This window comes from Clupea harengus, chromosome 1 (assembly GCF_900700415.2).
Source record: "Clupea harengus chromosome 1, Ch_v2.0.2, whole genome shotgun sequence".
In the NCBI taxonomy this organism is placed as follows: domain Eukaryota; kingdom Metazoa; phylum Chordata; class Actinopteri; order Clupeiformes; family Clupeidae; genus Clupea; species Clupea harengus.
In genome coordinates this window covers 3344221-3360978 of record NC_045152.1, presented here as the reverse complement: position 1 = coordinate 3360978, position 16758 = coordinate 3344221, and the positions used below count along the sequence as shown (strand labels likewise).

The 16758-nt window shown below is 40.1% G+C and overlaps 2 protein-coding genes across 2 annotated transcripts; one reads left to right on the top strand and one right to left on the bottom strand.

Moving 5' to 3' along the window:
- Positions 1 to 2704: 2704 nt before the first annotated feature.
- Positions 2705 to 8230, bottom strand: LOC105905290 (deleted in malignant brain tumors 1 protein-like). Its single transcript, XM_031564538.2, has 14 exons — positions 8059 to 8230; positions 7743 to 7896; positions 7360 to 7565; positions 6730 to 6747; positions 6614 to 6628; positions 6485 to 6514; positions 6222 to 6369; positions 5178 to 5380; positions 4440 to 4457; positions 4325 to 4339; positions 4029 to 4049; positions 3715 to 3859; positions 3149 to 3354; positions 2705 to 2926 (listed from the first exon to the last, which is right to left on the bottom strand). Exons 1-14 carry the CDS (start codon positions 8117 to 8119, stop codon positions 2916 to 2918), a joined length of 1251 nt encoding a protein of 416 aa, XP_031420398.1. The 5' UTR covers positions 8120 to 8230; the 3' UTR covers positions 2705 to 2915.
- Positions 8231 to 10592: 2362 nt separating this feature from the next.
- On the top strand, positions 10593 to 16281 carry LOC116222049 (deleted in malignant brain tumors 1 protein-like). The gene is made up of 14 exons (XM_031574683.2): positions 10593 to 10769; positions 10928 to 11081; positions 11259 to 11464; positions 12081 to 12098; positions 12200 to 12214; positions 12314 to 12343; positions 12458 to 12605; positions 13447 to 13649; positions 14549 to 14566; positions 14667 to 14681; positions 14961 to 14981; positions 15140 to 15284; positions 15644 to 15849; positions 16060 to 16281. Exons 1-14 carry the CDS (start codon positions 10709 to 10711, stop codon positions 16068 to 16070), a joined length of 1251 nt encoding a protein of 416 aa, XP_031430543.1. The 5' UTR covers positions 10593 to 10708; the 3' UTR covers positions 16071 to 16281.
- The last annotated feature ends 477 nt before the right edge of the window (positions 16282 to 16758 follow it).

The following is a 16758-nucleotide window of genomic DNA, read 5'->3' as shown; positions in this document are numbered from 1 at the left end:
TGAAGAAAGAAAAGAAGAGTGGAAGAAGAAAAGAAAGAAGGAAAGAAGAAAGGAAAGTAGAGTAAAAGAAGGAAAGAAAAATGGAAGAAGGAAAGAAGAGTGAAGAAAGAAAAGAAGAGTGGAAGAAGGAAAGAAGAAAATAAAGAAGAATGAATGAAGGAAAGAAGAGTGGAAGATGAAAAAAGAAAAAAAAGAAGAGTGAAAGAAGGAAAGAAGAGTGGAAGAAGAAAAGAAAGAAGGAAAGAAGAAAGGAAAGTAGAGTAAAAGAAGGAAAGAAGAGTGGAAGAAGGAAAGAAGAGTGAAGAAAGAAAAGAAGAGTAGAAGAAGGAAAGAAGAGTGGAAGAAGGAAAGAAGAAGAGTGGAAGAAGGAAAGAATAATATTCCTAGTTATACAGTTGAATGGAGAGGGACAGAGAGAAGAGGAGCCTTGGAACCTTGGCGCAGGTGTCAGTGAAGCACAGGTGCAAGCCAGTTTAAAGACCCTATTATGATGTCATAATGGCCCAATGTAAGTCAATGGGAGAAATTGTATTAGTTTTTATTTAATATTTTAAAAAGTATAAAGTTTAGAAAAATTAAAAATACATAGCATAAGTGTCCTTTACAAGACCTACGCAGCAAAGTTTGAACAAAGTTTCTAAGTTAAGCGGTTCGAGCTGAATTAAGCGCAGAAGTTCGGTAAAAAGAATAATAAGAAGTAGAAGAAGAATAAGAAACGAAGGAATAACAATACAGGGCATTTCATGCACTGTAATAAGAAGCCTAGGAATAACAATACAGGGCATTTCATGCACTGTAATAAGAAGAAGAATAAGAAGCCTAGGAATAACAATACAGGGCATTTCATGCACTGTAATAAGAAGCCTAGGAATAACAATACAGGGCATTTCATGCACTGTAATAATTAATTGTTTACGAAATAGTCAAAATGACGGAACAATCGACAAAACTAAAGTGGTATGTAGCATTTGTCAAGATGAATTTAGCTATCACAGAAGCAGCTCGTCTTTAAGTTATCTTTAAGTTATCACCTTAATGAAAGCCAATATAGAGATTTGTAACTCGTGTTCGTCAAATTGCAAACAAATGTCATGGGGTAATTTGTTTGTGAATCAAATACACAAAATACAAAATACATTTGTGAATCGCGTTTCGTTAGTTTGAATGTCGTTTCGTTTGTTTGTGAATTATGAAACTAATCTAACTCCATACAGGTTAGATGGTCGCCAACCCACACTCCACGATTTCTCTAGGAAAATAACTAGACCAGTCTGTGAAAAGGTTACCAACGCTTAAGCAGTTTGGGTTGCCGGTGACTCAACATAGTTGAGGACGGTGGGCTGACTGAGGTGGCATTTAATCAACATTCCTTTAAACTTGTATATCTACTCTGCTAACAAACAGAAACCACTCAAACATACTAAAAATCCTTTTCTCAAAAATACATTAATGGTTTGGCACAAATCTCTTGCATATCTAGGAGAAACAGCTAAACTATCTGTTTTCTCAAATTTTTGCCAATGATGACTTCCAACCTGGTAGAGCAGACCCAGGGTATAGCCAAGGTAGCTGACCTTTACAATGAAAACTTGGTTCTCATGTCATTTGAAGAGCTCAAATCAAAATATGGGATTCCTACAAAACATATATTTTTTAATATCTACAATGTAGAAGCTTCGTCCTTTCCAGACAGAGCAATGATTTGAAGCTCCGCCCCCCTATCCACCCTAGAAGATTACAATATGAAGTTTTTACATTCTAGGGTTTCATTATTATATGAGCTTTTTGTAAGCAAGTCTAAAGAATCATCACAACGCTCCCTTCAAGCATGGAGAATGGACTTGCAGGAGAATTTAACAGAGGGGGAATGGTCAGAAGCATGTTTTCTAGCTCAGACCCAATCCATAAATACAAACTCCAAACTGTTGCAATATAAATGGATATGTAGATTGTCCATAACACCAGCTAAATTGCACCACTTTAATCCTAACATACCTGACACTTGCTTCAAATGTAAAAACCAAAAAGGTACCTTATTTCATTGTATCTGGGAATGTCAAAAGATACTTTCTTTTCGGAGGAAGGTGTTGGACCTTGCTAGCCAAATCATTGGCGAGGAAGTGCCTCTTAGTCCTAAATTGTGCCTTTTGAATCTCTATCCAGAGGACTTCACTACCTCTAAAAAAGTTAGGTCCCTACTGAATATTTGTTTTCTGGAAACCAAATGATGTATAGCTCGCTCATGGAAATCTGATACACCCTGTGCCACATCACAACGGTTGAGGGGAATGACTTCTTACTTAGCTTTAGAAAAGATAAGTTACACAACAAAGAATAAACTTGACAAGTTTTGGAAAATATGGAACATTTTCTGCAATTCCCTTGAGAACAACAACATGGATGTTGACGGTTGGTTGGATGATAAGATGGATTGAGTACTTTTTGTTTTTGTTTTGTTTTGTTTTCATTTTGTTTTCCCCTTTAAACAATGTAAGTTAGCTGATGTAATCCTAATGACTGTAACACACTGTCTACTGTGACACGAACATCTACTGTATGTGATATATGTGAGAGCAAATTGCATTATATGTATGTGCCTTGTTGTGTTGTCTTGTATTGCTTGTCTGTAAAATGAACAAAATTCTGAATAAATACTGTATTATGTTTAAAAAAAAATAAAAAATTAGACATAACAGACATAAGATCAGAACAAACCAATACTTTATTTAATGTAAAGTTGTAATTGCACAGAATCCTTAAGTGGGTAGTGTCATGGGTTTTAGAACTCTTCTCTTGCAGAGAACCGCCATTATTCAAATCAGGTGTGGCGATGAACGAAGGGTGCCTGATGGCAAAGATGTAGTTTCTGTTTCTGTGTGATGAATGTGGATGAAAGTGGCACGTCAGGCTGCTGATTAAGCCTTATCTGCAAAAAAATACAAAATAAAATAAGGTCCTTATGAAGAAACTTATGTCAGTCCTCCAAAGATCTCATGAGGGCGCAGACTCAAGAATACTGAGGAAGTATAACAACGAGAACAACACATGGCATATATACCTGCTTTCAAATATCTTCAGCTAGTACTACTGAGGGTATGCAAGGAAATGTTTTAAATATTACATTAAGGAGGGTATTTTGCCAACGCACCAACAAAGCTGTAACTAGCATGGAATCCTTTGTAAGGAAAAGTGGAGTCACTGGTGAAGAGCACAGTCATCTCATTTTTTGTTGATTTGATGGAGAGAGTTTGGTTGCCACACAGCCTGTGTAGCAACCGGTCATCAGACACGGGTCCATCATACACACTGATGGCGTCAAACCTGCAGTCTGCATCCCAGTTCCTATATTCTACTCTGCAAGTGGACACAGATCAAAAAGGGGATGCATTGACATCAATGAGAGAGTTGTACCATGGATCAAAGTGAGAATTAAGCAGTTGCAATTGGGGGCCAACCTTTTTTTCCCCCTGAGTATACAGGGAACTTAGATAGTACAACACAGTGCTAATGTGCACACATGCATATGGTATTCTGCTCTCTCTCGAAAGAGACTAAACATCATAACGTTATGGGCATTCATTTTTGATGGTTACATTTTAAATAGACACATTTATTCACGACACTTTACTGTTTCCTGGCCAGTGAGCATGGTTTGTCAGCGCTAGTCCTTGCTAGGTGAGAGGTGGATGGACCAGGCTTTCAGGACTGACTTACTGCATGAAGGGGAAGCTGAGCTCTATGATGCGGTCTCCTGTGCTCTGGATGCTCCAGGTGCAGTTGGCTTTATTGGGGTAAGAATCAGGGTAGTTGGGGCTGAAGAATTCACCTTTGGGCTCTTCAAGCACGCTGCCACACATTTCTGGTATATACACATGGGTGAATAAATACAGTATGTGACCAAATTCATAAGTATTTATTAAAATGTCACCAAATGTATAAATACATATAAACTTTGTGACATACTCGTTAATAAATTCTTATGAATACTTATGTATACTAATGAATACTTGAATACTTATGGGATTTACCTGCTGGGTCCTCCGTAGGAACTATACATAAATAAAAGGCAAATTAGTGTTGAGTGTATAACTGTCTTAGAATGCAATCTTTCTACCGCTAGAGGGATAAAGAGTATTTTGTATATTCTCTTCAACGCTCTTCAGCCATTCATAGATTTCATGTCACTCCTTTTTGTGCATTTACCTTTGTGCGCTGTAACCCATGCTTGACTATACTACTGACAACATTCTCTGCAATACATAGGTAAAAACACATATAGTATAGAGGCAGAAGCAGTCCCTATCAAAGAGCAGTGATATTTTACCTGGGGTTGGATATTCTGTGAGAGAGAGAGACATAGGAACAAATCAGTGTTGAGTCTCTACTAATGACTGTTTCTATTATAGCAAGGGAGATGTTGTACACGTTGGAAGACATACCTGATAAACTGGGGACATCTGTAAAGTAAAAGGCCGAAGTGTTAAAACAAATGTTGACAAATTCCTTCATCTAAAAATATACTCAAAGAGCTTTAAAATCTTAGAGTTAGAATTTGGGCTGTGAATTTGATAGAGAGGAAGGTATTTTTCAAATACAGAAATATCCCCACTCAGAAAGGAACGTACAGCGCCATGTTGTTTGCTTTGTATCTCAACATGTAATTATGTCACTGTTCTTTAATTAAAAACACTCTAAACAACCATTGATTGAACCATTGAACCATGATTAAATACACTGCCAAGGAGATGTACAAACATTTAGACGTCTAGAGAAACTTAAACATTCATATCTGTTCATTTTAAGTATATACGATAACAGTGCATATTGCATATTGAAGGGCATTATGCCATTTTACTATGAAATGTATATGAAAGCTCTTTACCACAGATTAATCAGGCAGGTATTGTATATGACAAGTGTGATTCTTATACGTTTTAGGCAGACCTCCTCCATATAGGTAGGTAGGCCGGTGGACCTTTGTAGCCTTCCTTAATTCTAAAACAACAAATATGATCTATATAAATAATTTTGTCCACACTTTGTCCTATCTTCTTTAATGCCATGTCTGTGCTGCATTGAGCTGGTGTTAAGCCTGACACCCAATCAAAGAGTGCCAGGCACAACGGGCAGTAGTTAACTAAGCTCAGACCTGGAATTCATCACATTTCTGTACATACCAATGAAGCTATACTCTGCTTTGAAGCCACTGAAAGTTGTGCTGGAGTCACTGGAGAAGACAACCGTCAGCTCGTTCCTAGTCGAGTTAAAGTCGCCGTTTTGTGTGCCACAGAGTCTGCCGAGCAAGCGGTCGCCAGAAGCAGGGCCGTCATACACACTAACGGAGTCAAACCGGCAGTCCTTCAACCCGTCCGTCTCAAGGCTGACCACAAGGGGGCGGAAGAGAGAAGGAGATTAAACCAGTCCGGCTCAAGGCTGACCACGGGGGGGAGGAAGAGAGAAGGAGATTAAACCAGTCCGGCTCAAGGCTGACCACGGGGGGGAGGAAGAGAGAAGGAGATTAAACCAGTCCGGCTCAAGGCTGACCACAGGGGGGCGCAAGAGAGAAGGAGATAAAGCCAAGCGATGTGCTGAGACCAAATTAGACATCAACGGTGGAGTCCACAGTTCTGGCGAAGGGGTGCTGAAATTCAAGCTCAACAGCCAATCACGTTACACCATTACACCATTTTGCGTGGCTCTGTCCGAGCCACTATATTTGTTTCCCATTACAGAGCCAGGAATGTGTGCAAACATTGTTTTTAGTGCACACACAGAATGGACAGCTTAGGGGCTGTGAGGAACAATTAAGTGTATTGGATTGCAGTCATGCCCACTTGAACACAAATGACACAGTATGACTTATCCATTTAATCAGAAAATGAGCTCCTAGAGTTCAAATGTGCCATAAAAACAGTGTTATGCCCCTCTACACCCCCACTGGCTTTGCAGTGGCAGTGCAAAAGCCTTTGGGTGGTGAATGGGCATAATCAGCTTGATTGTTCACACCTGAGGAGGTGAGGATAAAAGCCATGCTGTTTGCCCTCAGGAGGTTTTGCATTCTCACCATGCTTTGGAGGTTGGTGAACACCATGCACTTGATGCTGGTGTCTTGCAGTCACTATTTTATCCCCTATTTTTGTACACTCTGTGGTCTGTCTCCAATTTATGTTGCGGCTCACGAGCCGGGTCGTAACAAACAGTGACAAGAAACTGCCACTTACTTTACAACAGGAAATGTGAGTCCTATGATGCGGTTTCCTGTGCTCTTGAGGCTCCAGGTGCATTTAGCGTTGATGGGGTAATTTTTGGGGTAGTTAGGGCTGAAGAATTCCCCTTTGGGCTCAGTCAGCTCGCCACCACATTTCATATCTTCAGATGTGAATACAATGTGTACCAGTACATTAATACAATACATTTGGATTTGGTTGTATTAAAAAAAAAATCATAAATCATGACAGTATGATTTGCGTATTTCTGGGTTTACCTTTAGGATCCGGGTTTGGCCTAATTACTTCTGTAACAAAGGAACAAAGAAAATGAATGGCTGTGAATCCTGTAACAGAATCATGGATCCAAACGATCATAAGAATATGAAAGAAGTGAGATTCCATACCTGTAGTTGGATACTCTTTTCAGTGGATGGGAAAAAAGAAGATTTTTAATAACATTTAAATTCAAATTCAAATGTTGTGCCATGGAATAAATATTCAAGGCGGGAATTTACTTTACCTGGCAGAACTGGAACATCTGCAAGAGTAAAACACATTTTTAAAAAGTGGCCATAACATTTTGGTCTGACAAGGTGATTACACATTATGAATCAAACAAGCCAGAATAATTTAGTGCTTAAAATCCACCCTGAAAGTTATATAATACACCCTAATTGACATGCAGTCAATTTAAAAGATTGCAAGGGTCAGGGGTGGCAGTACATTTCATTAGTGACTTGCAGTCAAGAACTGTGGCTGGAATCATAGCAGTCATGGCTTTAGAATTTGTTATTGGCAGGAATAACGACTGTGAAGTAAAAGAGTAAAAAGCACAATGATTGCATTTTTTTTTTTGCTAAAAATACAGTACAAAGTATAAGGAGCTTCATAGTATACTACTGTGGATTGTATTTCAATCAGATGTGCATTGCTGGTTCAAAACATGGACGTTTGGTGATGTGAGCGACTATTTACTGAGGTAAAAGTAGATCAAAGTTGATGGGTGACAGATTAAAAAAGGGAATGATAATCTTTTAAAATTCCCAAACTAGGAACATAAGGAATGTCTGTCTGTCAACAGAGATACAGTGTGTATCAGGATGGCTTTTCCTTGAATCAAATGTAAGCCTTTTTTGTCCTCTCAGCTTACCTACAAAGCTGTAACTAGCATGGAATCCTTTGTAAGGAAACGTGGAGTCACTGGTGAAGACCACAGTCAACTCGTTCCGAGTGGAATTAAAGACTCGAGTTTGGTTGCCACACATCCTGCTTAGCAACCGGTCATCAGACACGGGTCCATCATACACACTGATGGCATCAAAACTGCAGTCTGCATCCCAGTTCACATACTCCACACTGAAAACAGACAGACAAAGAGAGGCATAAGGAGGAGATACTACTGATCACACGGTTGCTTTGCTTCACTTACACCAGTCTGTGTTAAGGCCTCGACAATATCAAAAACAGCACTGAAGCTTGGCTGTGGTATTCCCTCTTTAAAATGAGTGTGTCCTTGTTTCACGGCTGACTTACTTCACGAAGGGGAAGCTGAGCTCTATGATGCGGTTTCCTGTGCTCTGGATGCTCCAGGTGCAGTGGGCTTTGTTGGGGTAAGAATTAGGGTAGTTGGGGCTGAAGAATTCACCTTTGGGCTCATTGAGTACACCACCGCATGGCAATGCTGCCCCTAATGGAAATATACACAATTAAAAACACATGCATATGTAGTCTCTACAGCAGCTGACAAGGTCACAGCAATTTACTTGCAATACCAAAATGAAGTCCGAATTCAATTAACTCAGTACTGAATTGCATATGGCTGATTTTGAAGAGTGTAGGGGCACCGTACCGTGAGTGTTGGTTATTTCCAGGAGAGTGCAGAGAATGAATGCTACTGTTCGGATGTCCATGGTTCACTTCAGGGTATCGCCTTCCGCCGCAGATGGATGTGCCTGACAGTCCTGTCTGCTGATCATTTTATATCATTTCATGACATCTGTGACGATTGGGAAATAACGGATTACTGACACACACTTGCCAGTAAACTTGTGTATGATGACACAAAGAGATAACTGCACTCTTGGATGGTTCACTGAAAGGATGAGTTTGCAGGTCAAAGGTCGGACCACAGTAGCTGGAGGGGGGGGGGGGGGGGGCGGTAGCAGGCATTCTAAATATAGTGATCAGGGGGGTGGAAGCAACTTTCGATAAATCACCATAGTAACATATCAATTAGCACTAACCTGCTCCAGCGCAGGCTAACTTAAGTGTAGCTGGATAAGCTTGCCACACCCCTGGAAAAAGGAGGGATCCCATTGACCAAGGACTGATATTAGATAGTTAGATTAGCATTATTCCATCATGATTAGTTCTTGTATAAGCGCTACCGATTCAGCCGACAAGGAATAATTAATCATTTATAATTAGTCATTTATTGCAAACACCACAGTCGAACATTGACTGTCTTGCTCTTTTTTGCGAGTGGTACATTTTTGTAGTGTCGGTGATGCGGAAAACAAAGCAATCATAATTATATGACAGTGTTATTAGTACACCATTGCATATCATTATTGTAGAAAATGATTTATGTGGACTCATGATAAGAATAGAGAGAAATACACACAATTTCTTTTCACTGCTTCAATTTATTGCATTTGTTATTAATACATTTACATTTAGTCATTTAACAGACGCTTTTATTCAAAGCGACTTACAAGGAAATGTAAAACTACACCGTGGTAGGAGGTGAGGGGAATCAAACTAGCAACCTTGCAGTTTCTAACCGTTAGCGATGTCCTCTGTACTACATCACACTTACTGTTCTGGATTCATTTACATTTAGTCGACGCTTTTGTCCAAAGCGACTTACATATGTGCGACTTACAATGTATACACATTTTACATTTACACTGATGGCACACTGCACATCAGGAGCAATTAGGGGTTCAGTGTCTTGCTCAAGGACGCTTCGACAGGGAATCGAACTAGCAACCTTCTGATTACTAAACGACTTCTCTACCTACTGTACCACTGTCGCCCCTATTCATACATAGATATCACCGTATAGACATTCTCACACACCGCTTCGTCTTCTGCTCTCACAACGGTGGCAGTGTTGAATTTTGCCATGATTATGGTCTTGTATTCTTCAGAAGCGTTCATGTTCATCTCCTGCTCGCCAGCGGAGAAAATAAGAGCCCTTTTCTTTGAGTTTAGAACCATTATACCGTTAGAAAATCATTGTTTTGGTGATCGACCTTTCCTGCCTTTTGAAGTAGGACGTGCACGCGCAATTGCCCTGATAAGTTTAGCCTGGTTGAAATTAACCACATGATTTGGAGGCGGATGAGCCGTTGACGAACCGATACAGTATTTGCTGTTCTCAATCAGCTCGCTAATGTTAACGGGCTAAAAGGACAATTGATTAACTTAGCTTCAACCCTTACGACGAATGGGGCCCAGGACTCCGTAGTTGCATATAAGTATATTTATTAAACAACAACAACAAGCTCGTCGGGCTCTCCCATGTCCTGCCAAGTCAGAGAGAGAGGGGCTCACTCCCAGACTGCAGCAGACGAGAGAGAAGCAAAACTAAACACATCACACAAGGTTTATATCATTTTGATAGAAGTTAGCGTTCTCTGACGCCAAAACAATTTGCAACAAACGCATTATGCGCACAGCCCACTAAGAAGGGAAAGTGTAACGGGAAAACATATGTCACCTTTAATACTTTACATTCTTCCACGTTTTGTGCAGTTATTTTAACACTTTCAGTTGCACTCCGTCTCTTCCTAAAGGTTCCTGCAGATACTGTGAAGCAGATCACTGAAGAGTATAAACAGGCTTAGATGAAGAAGAAAGACACACGATAATGACTAAAAGTGTTTTTTAAGGGTTAAATGATTGGCTGTGTAATCAGTTAATTGAAATCCACTGGCTCTGCAGTCTATGACACATTCATACCCTTGGTGACTTTTCTGCACGCTCGATTATTGCCACAATGTTTACTGTCACTTTGTTTACTAACATTGTGCAATGTGGCCTGCCCTTGATGCTAGCGACCGATATTTGGGCTCTGAACTGGGCATGGCATAACCTGTCCTCACAGGAGAAGTTGACCATTTTGTCACATTTTCAAAACATGGACAACATTTTGAATTACCTGTCAGTCTGGTGTGGTGTCTTTCTCACACTAGATAAAATTATTAGACACCTAAATGAGTAGCTCCTGATCACTATATTTAGAATGCCTGCTACCCCCCCTCCCTCCAGCTACTGTGGTCTGACCTTTGCCCTGCCTACTCATCCTTTCAGTGAACCATCCAAGAGTGCAGTTATCTCTTTGTGTCATCATACACCAGTTTACTGGCAAGTGTGTGTCAGTAATCCGTTATTTCCCAATCGTCACAGATGTCATGAAATGATATAAAATGATCAGCAGACAGGACTGTCAGGCACATCCATCTGCGGCGGAAGGCGATACCCTGAAGTGAACCATGGACATCCGAACAGTAGCATTCATTCTCTGCACTCTCCTGGAAATAACCAACACTCACGGTACGGTGCCCCTACACTCTTCAAAACCATATGCAATTCAGTACTGAGTTAATTGAATTCGGACTTCATTTTGGTATTGCAAGTAAATTGCTGTGACCTTGTCAGCTGCTGTAGAGACTACATATGCATGTGTTTTTAATTGTGTATATTTCCATTAGGGGCAGCATTGCCATGCGGTGGTGTACTCAATGAGCCCAAAGGTGAATTCTTCAGCCCCAACTACCCTAATTCTTACCCCAACAAAGCCCACTGCACCTGGAGCATCCAGAGCACAGGAGACCGCATCATAGAGCTCAGCTTCCCCTTCGTGAAGTAAGTCAGCCGTGAAACAAGGACACACTCATTTTAAAGAGGGAATACCACAGCCAAGCTTCAGTGCTGTTTTTGATATTGTCGAGGCCTTAACACAGACTGGTGTAAGTGAAGCAAAGCAACCGTGTGATCAGTAGTATCTCCTCCTTATGCCTCTCTTTGTCTGTCTGTTTTCAGTGTGGAGTATGTGAACTGGGATGCAGACTGCAGGTTTGACTCCATCAGTGTGTACGATGGACCCGTGTCTGATGACCGGTTGCTAAGCAGGATATGTGGCAACCAAACTCGAGTCTTTAATTCCACTCGGAACGAGTTGACTGTGGTCTTCACCAGTGACTCCACGTTTCCTTACAAAGGATTCCATGCAAGTTACAGCTTTGTTGGTAAGCTGAGAGGACAAAAAAGGCTTACATTTGATTCAAGGAAAAGCCATCCTGATACACACTGTATCTCTGTTGACAGACAGACATTCCTTATGTTCCTAGTTTGGGAATTTAATAACATTATCATTCCCTTTTTTAATCTGTCACCCATCAACTTTGATCTACTTTTACCTCAGTAAATAGTCTCTCACATCACCAAACGTCCATGTTTTGAACCAGCAATGCACATCTGATTGAAATACAATCCACAGTAGTATACTATATGAAGCTCCTTATACTTTGTACTGTATTTTTAGCAAAAAAAAAAATGCAATCATTGTGCTTTTTACTCTTTTACTTCACAGTCGTTATTCCTGCCAATAACAAATTCTAAAGCCATGACTGCTATGATTCCAGCCACAGTTCTTGACTGAAAGTCACTAATGAAATGTACTGCCACCCCTGACCCTTGCAATCTTTTAAATTGACTGCATGTCAATTAGGGTGTATTATATAACTTTCAGGGTGGATTTTAAGCACTAAATTATTCTGGCTTGTTTGATTCATAATGTGTAATCACCTTGTCAGGCCGCAAAATGTTATGGCCACTTTTTAAAAATGTGTTTTACTCTTGCAGATGTTCCAGTTCTGCCAGGTAAAGTAAATTCCCGCCTTAAATATTTATTCCAGGACACAACATTTGAATTTAAATTTAGATGTTATTAAAAATCTTCTTTTTTCCCATCCACTGAAAAGATTATCCAACTACAGGTATGGAATCTCACTTCTTTCATATTCTTATGATCGTTTGGATCCATGATTCTGTTACAGGATTCACAGCCATTCATTTTCTTTGTTCCTTTGTTACAGAAGTAATTAGGCCAACCCCGGATCCTAAAGGTAAACCCAGAAATACGCAAATCATACTGTCATGATTTATGAAATTTTTTGAATACAACCAAATCCAAATGTATTGTATTAATGTACTGGTGCACATTGTATTCACATCTGAAGATATGAAATGTGGTGGCGAGCTGACTGAGCCCAAAGGGGAATTCTTCAGCCCTAACTACCCCAAAAATTACCCCATCAAAGCTAAATGCACCTGGAGCATCAAGAGCACAGGAAACCGCATCATAGGACTCACATTTCCTGTTGTAAAGTAAGTGGCTGTTTCTTGTCACTGTTTGTTACGACCCGGCTCGTGAGCCGCAACATAAATTGGAGACAGACCACAGAGTGTACAAAAATAGGGTTTATTTCTATAACACAAAAATACGGGATAAAATAGTGACTGCAAAACACCAGCATCAACCGCATGGTGTTCACCAACCGCCAAAGCATGGTGAGAATGCAAAACCTTCTGAGGGCAAACAGCATGGCTTTTATCCTCACCTCCTCGGGTGTGGACAATCAAGCTGATTATGCCCATTCACCACCCAAAGCACTGCCACTGCAAAGCCAGTGGGGGTGTAGAGGGGCGTAACACTGTTTTTATGGCACATTTTCTAATTAAATGGATAAGTCATACTGTGTCATTTGTGTTCAAGTGGGCATGACTGTAATCCAATACACTTAATTGTTCCTCACAGCCCCTAAGCTGTCCATTCTGTGTGTGCACTAAAAACAATGTTTGCACACATTCCTGGCTCTGTAATGGGAAACAAATATAGTGGCTCGGACAGAGCCACGAAAAATGGTGTAATGGTGTAACGTGATTGGCTGTTGAGCTTGAATTTCAGCACCCCTTCGCCAGAACTGTGGACTCCACCGTTGATGTCTAATTTGGTCTCAGCACATCGCTTAGCTTAATCTCCTGCTCTCTTCCGCCCCCTTGTGGTCAGCCTTGAGACGGACTGGTTTAATCTCCTTCTCTCTTGCTCCCCCCTGTGGTCAGCCTTGAGCCGGACTGGTTTTATCTCCTTCTCTCTTCCGCCCCCTTGTGGTCAGCCTTGAGACGGACTGGTTTAATCTCCTTCTCTCTTCCGCCCCCTTGTGGTCAGCCTTGAGACGGACTGGTTGAAGGACTGCCGGTTTGACTCCGTTAGAGTGTATGACGGCCCTGCTTCTGACGACCGCTTGCTCGGCAGACTCTGTGGCACACAAAACGGCCACTTTAACTCGACTAGGAACGAGCTGACGGTTGTCTTCTCCAGTGACTCCAGCACAACTTTCAGTGGCTTCAAAGCAGAGTATGGCTTCATTGGTATGTACAGAAATGTGATGAATTCCAGTTCTGAGCTTAGTTAACTACTGCCCGTTGTGCCTGGCACTCTTTGATTGGGTGTCAGGCTTAACACCAGCTCAATGCAGCACAGACACGGCATTAAAGAAGATAGGACAGAGTGTGGACAAAATGATTTATGTAGATCATATTTGTTGTTTTAGAATTAAGGAAGGCTAAAGTCAAAGTCAAAGTAAAAGAGTTTATTGTCGCATACACCAAATTGCTTCAGTGCAGTGAAATTCTTAGGACTTGGCCAGCAACATCTACGCAGTAGACAGTAGACAGTAGACAGTAGATACAGATAACAAAGTGACATAGTAACATATACCAAAAATAACATTTAACATTATAACACTATAACACTATAACATAGTGTTATATACCGGCCTACCTATATGGAGGAGGTCTGCCTAAAACGTATAAGAATCACACTTGTCATATACAATACCTGCCTGATTAATCTGTGGTAAAGAGCTTTCATATACATTTCATAGTAAAATGGCATAATGCCCTTCAATATGCAATATGCACTGTTATCGTATATACTTAAAATGAACAGATATGAATGTTTAAGTTTCTCTAGACGTCTAAATGTTTGTACATCTCCTTGGCAGTGTATTTAATCATGGTTCAATGGTTCAATCAATGGTTGTTTAGAGTGTTTTTAATTAAAGAACAGTGACATAATTACATGTTGAGATACAAAGCAAACAACATGGCGCTGTACGTTACTTACTGAGTGGGGATATTTCTGTATTTGAAAAATACCTTCCTCTCTATCAAATTCTAACTCTAAGATTTTAAAGCTCTTTGAGTATATTTTTAGATGAAGGAATTTGTCAAAAAAAAATTTAACACTTCGGCCTTTTACTTTACAGATGTCCCCAGTTTATCAGGTATGTCTTCCAACGTGTACAACATCTCCCTTGCTATAATAGAAACAGTCATTAGTAGAGACTCAACACTGATTTGTTCCTATGTCTCTCTCTCTCACAGAATATCCAACCCCAGGTAAAATATCACTGCTCTTTGATAGGGACTGCTTCTGCCTCTATACTATATGTGTTTTTACCTATGTATTGCAGAGAATGTTGTCAGTAGTATAGTCAAGCATGGGTTACAGCGCACAAAGGTAAATGCACAAAAAGTAGTGACATGAAATCTATGAATGGCTGAAGAGCGTTGAAGAGAATATACAAAATACTCTTTCTCCCTCTAGTGGTAGAAAGAAAGATTGCATTCTAAGACAGTTATACACTCAACACTAATTTGCCTTTTATTTATGTATAGTTCCTACGGAGGACCCAGCAGGTAAAACCCATAAGTATTCAAGTATTCATTAGTATACATAAGTATTCTTAAGAATTTATTAACGAGTATGTCACAAAGTTTATATGTATTTATACATTTGGTGACATTTTAATAAATACTTTTATTCACCCATGTGTATATACTTCATGAAATTTTAGAAATGTGTGGCAGCGTGCTTGAAGAGCCCAAAGGTGAATTCTTCAGCCCCAACTACCCTGGTTCTTACCCCAATAAAGCCAACTGCACCTGGAGCATCCAGAGCACAGGAGACCGCATCATAGAGCTCAGCTTCCCCTTCATGCAGTAAGTCAGTCCTGAAAGCCTGGTCCATCCACCTCTCACCTAGCAAGGACTAGCGCTGACAAACCATGCTCACTGGCCAGGAAACAGTAAAGTGTCGTGAATAAATGTGTCTATTCAAAATGTAACCATCAAAAATGAATGCCCATAACGTTATGATGTTTAGTCTTTTTCGAGAGAGAGCAGAACACCATATGCATGTGTGCACATTAGCACTGTGTTGTACTATCTAAGTTCCCTGTATACTCAGGGGGAAAAAAGGTTGGCCCCTAATTGCAACTGCTTAATTCTCACTTTGATCCATGGTACAACTCTCTCATTGATGTCAATGCATCCCCTTTTTGATCTGTGTCCACTTGCAGAGTAGAATATAGGAACTGGGATGCAGACTGCAGGTTTGACGCCATCAGTGTGTATGATGGACCCGTGTCTGATGACCGGTTGCTACACAGGCTGTGTGGCAACCAAACTCTCTCCATCAAATCAACAAAAAATGAGATGACTGTGCTCTTCACCAGTGACTCCACTTTTCCTTACAAAGGATTCCATGCTAGTTACAGCTTTGTTGGTGCGTTGGCAAAATACCCTCCTTAATGTAATATTTAAAACATTTCCTTGCATACCCTCAGTAGTACTAGCTGAAGATATTTGAAAGCAGGTATATATTCTCGTTGTTATACTTCCTCAGTATTCTTGAGTCTGCGCCCTCATGAGATCTTTGGAGGACTGACATAAGTTTCTTCATAAGGACCTTATTTTATTTTGTATTGTTTTGCAGATAAGGCTTAATCAGCAGCCTGACGTGCCACTTTCATCCACAGTCATCACACAGAAACAGAAACTACATCTTTGCCATCAGGCACCCTTCGTTCATCGCCACACCTGATTTGAATAATGGCGGTTCTCTGCAAGAGAAGAGTTCTAAAACCCATGACACTACCCACTTAAGGATTCTGTGCAATTACAACTTTACATTAAATAAAGTATTGGTTTGTTCTGATCTTATGTCTGTTATGTCTAATTTATTTAATTTTTTTAAACATATACAGTATTTATTCAGAATTTTGTTCATTTTACAGACAAGCAATACAAGACAACACAACAAGGCACATACATATAATGCAATTTGCTCTCACATATATCACATACAGTAGATGTTCGTGTCACAGTAGACGGTGTGTTACAGTCATTAGGATTACATCAGCTAACTTACATTGTTTAAAGGGGAGAACAAAATGAAAACAAAACAAAACAAAAACAAAAAGTACTCAATCCATCTTATCATCCAACCAACCGTCAACATCCATGTTGTTGTTCTCAAGGGAATTGTAGAAAATGTTCCATATTTTCCAAAACTTGTCAAGTTTATTCTTTGTTGTGTAACTTATCTTTTCTAAAGCTAAGTAAGAAGTCATTCCCCTCAAAACCGTTGTGATGTGGCACAGGGTGTATCCGATTTCCATGAGCGAGCTATACA

Excerpts from the sequence above, each read along its gene's own strand:
- LOC116222049 (XM_031574683.2), top strand. The coding sequence starts at position 10,709 with ATGGACATCCGAACAGTAGCATTCATTCTCTGCACTCTCCTGGAAATA. Across the intron at positions 11,082-11,258 it reads CTCAGCTTCCCCTTCGTGAA|TGTGGAGTATGTGAACTGGG; the intron begins GTAAGTCAGCCG and ends GTCTGTTTTCAG. Across the intron at positions 14,982-15,139 it reads TCCTACGGAGGACCCAGCAG|AAATGTGTGGCAGCGTGCTT; the intron begins GTAAAACCCATA and ends ATGAAATTTTAG.
- LOC105905290 (XM_031564538.2), bottom strand. The coding sequence starts at position 8,119 with ATGGACATCCGAACAGTAGCATTCATTCTCTGCACTCTCCTGGAAATA. Across the intron at positions 7,897-8,058 it reads GGAAATAACCAACACTCACG|GGGCAGCATTGCCATGCGGT; the intron begins GTACGGTGCCCC and ends TATTTCCATTAG. Across the intron at positions 3,860-4,028 it reads TCCTACGGAGGACCCAGCAG|AAATGTGTGGCAGCGTGCTT; the intron begins GTAAATCCCATA and ends TGTATATACCAG.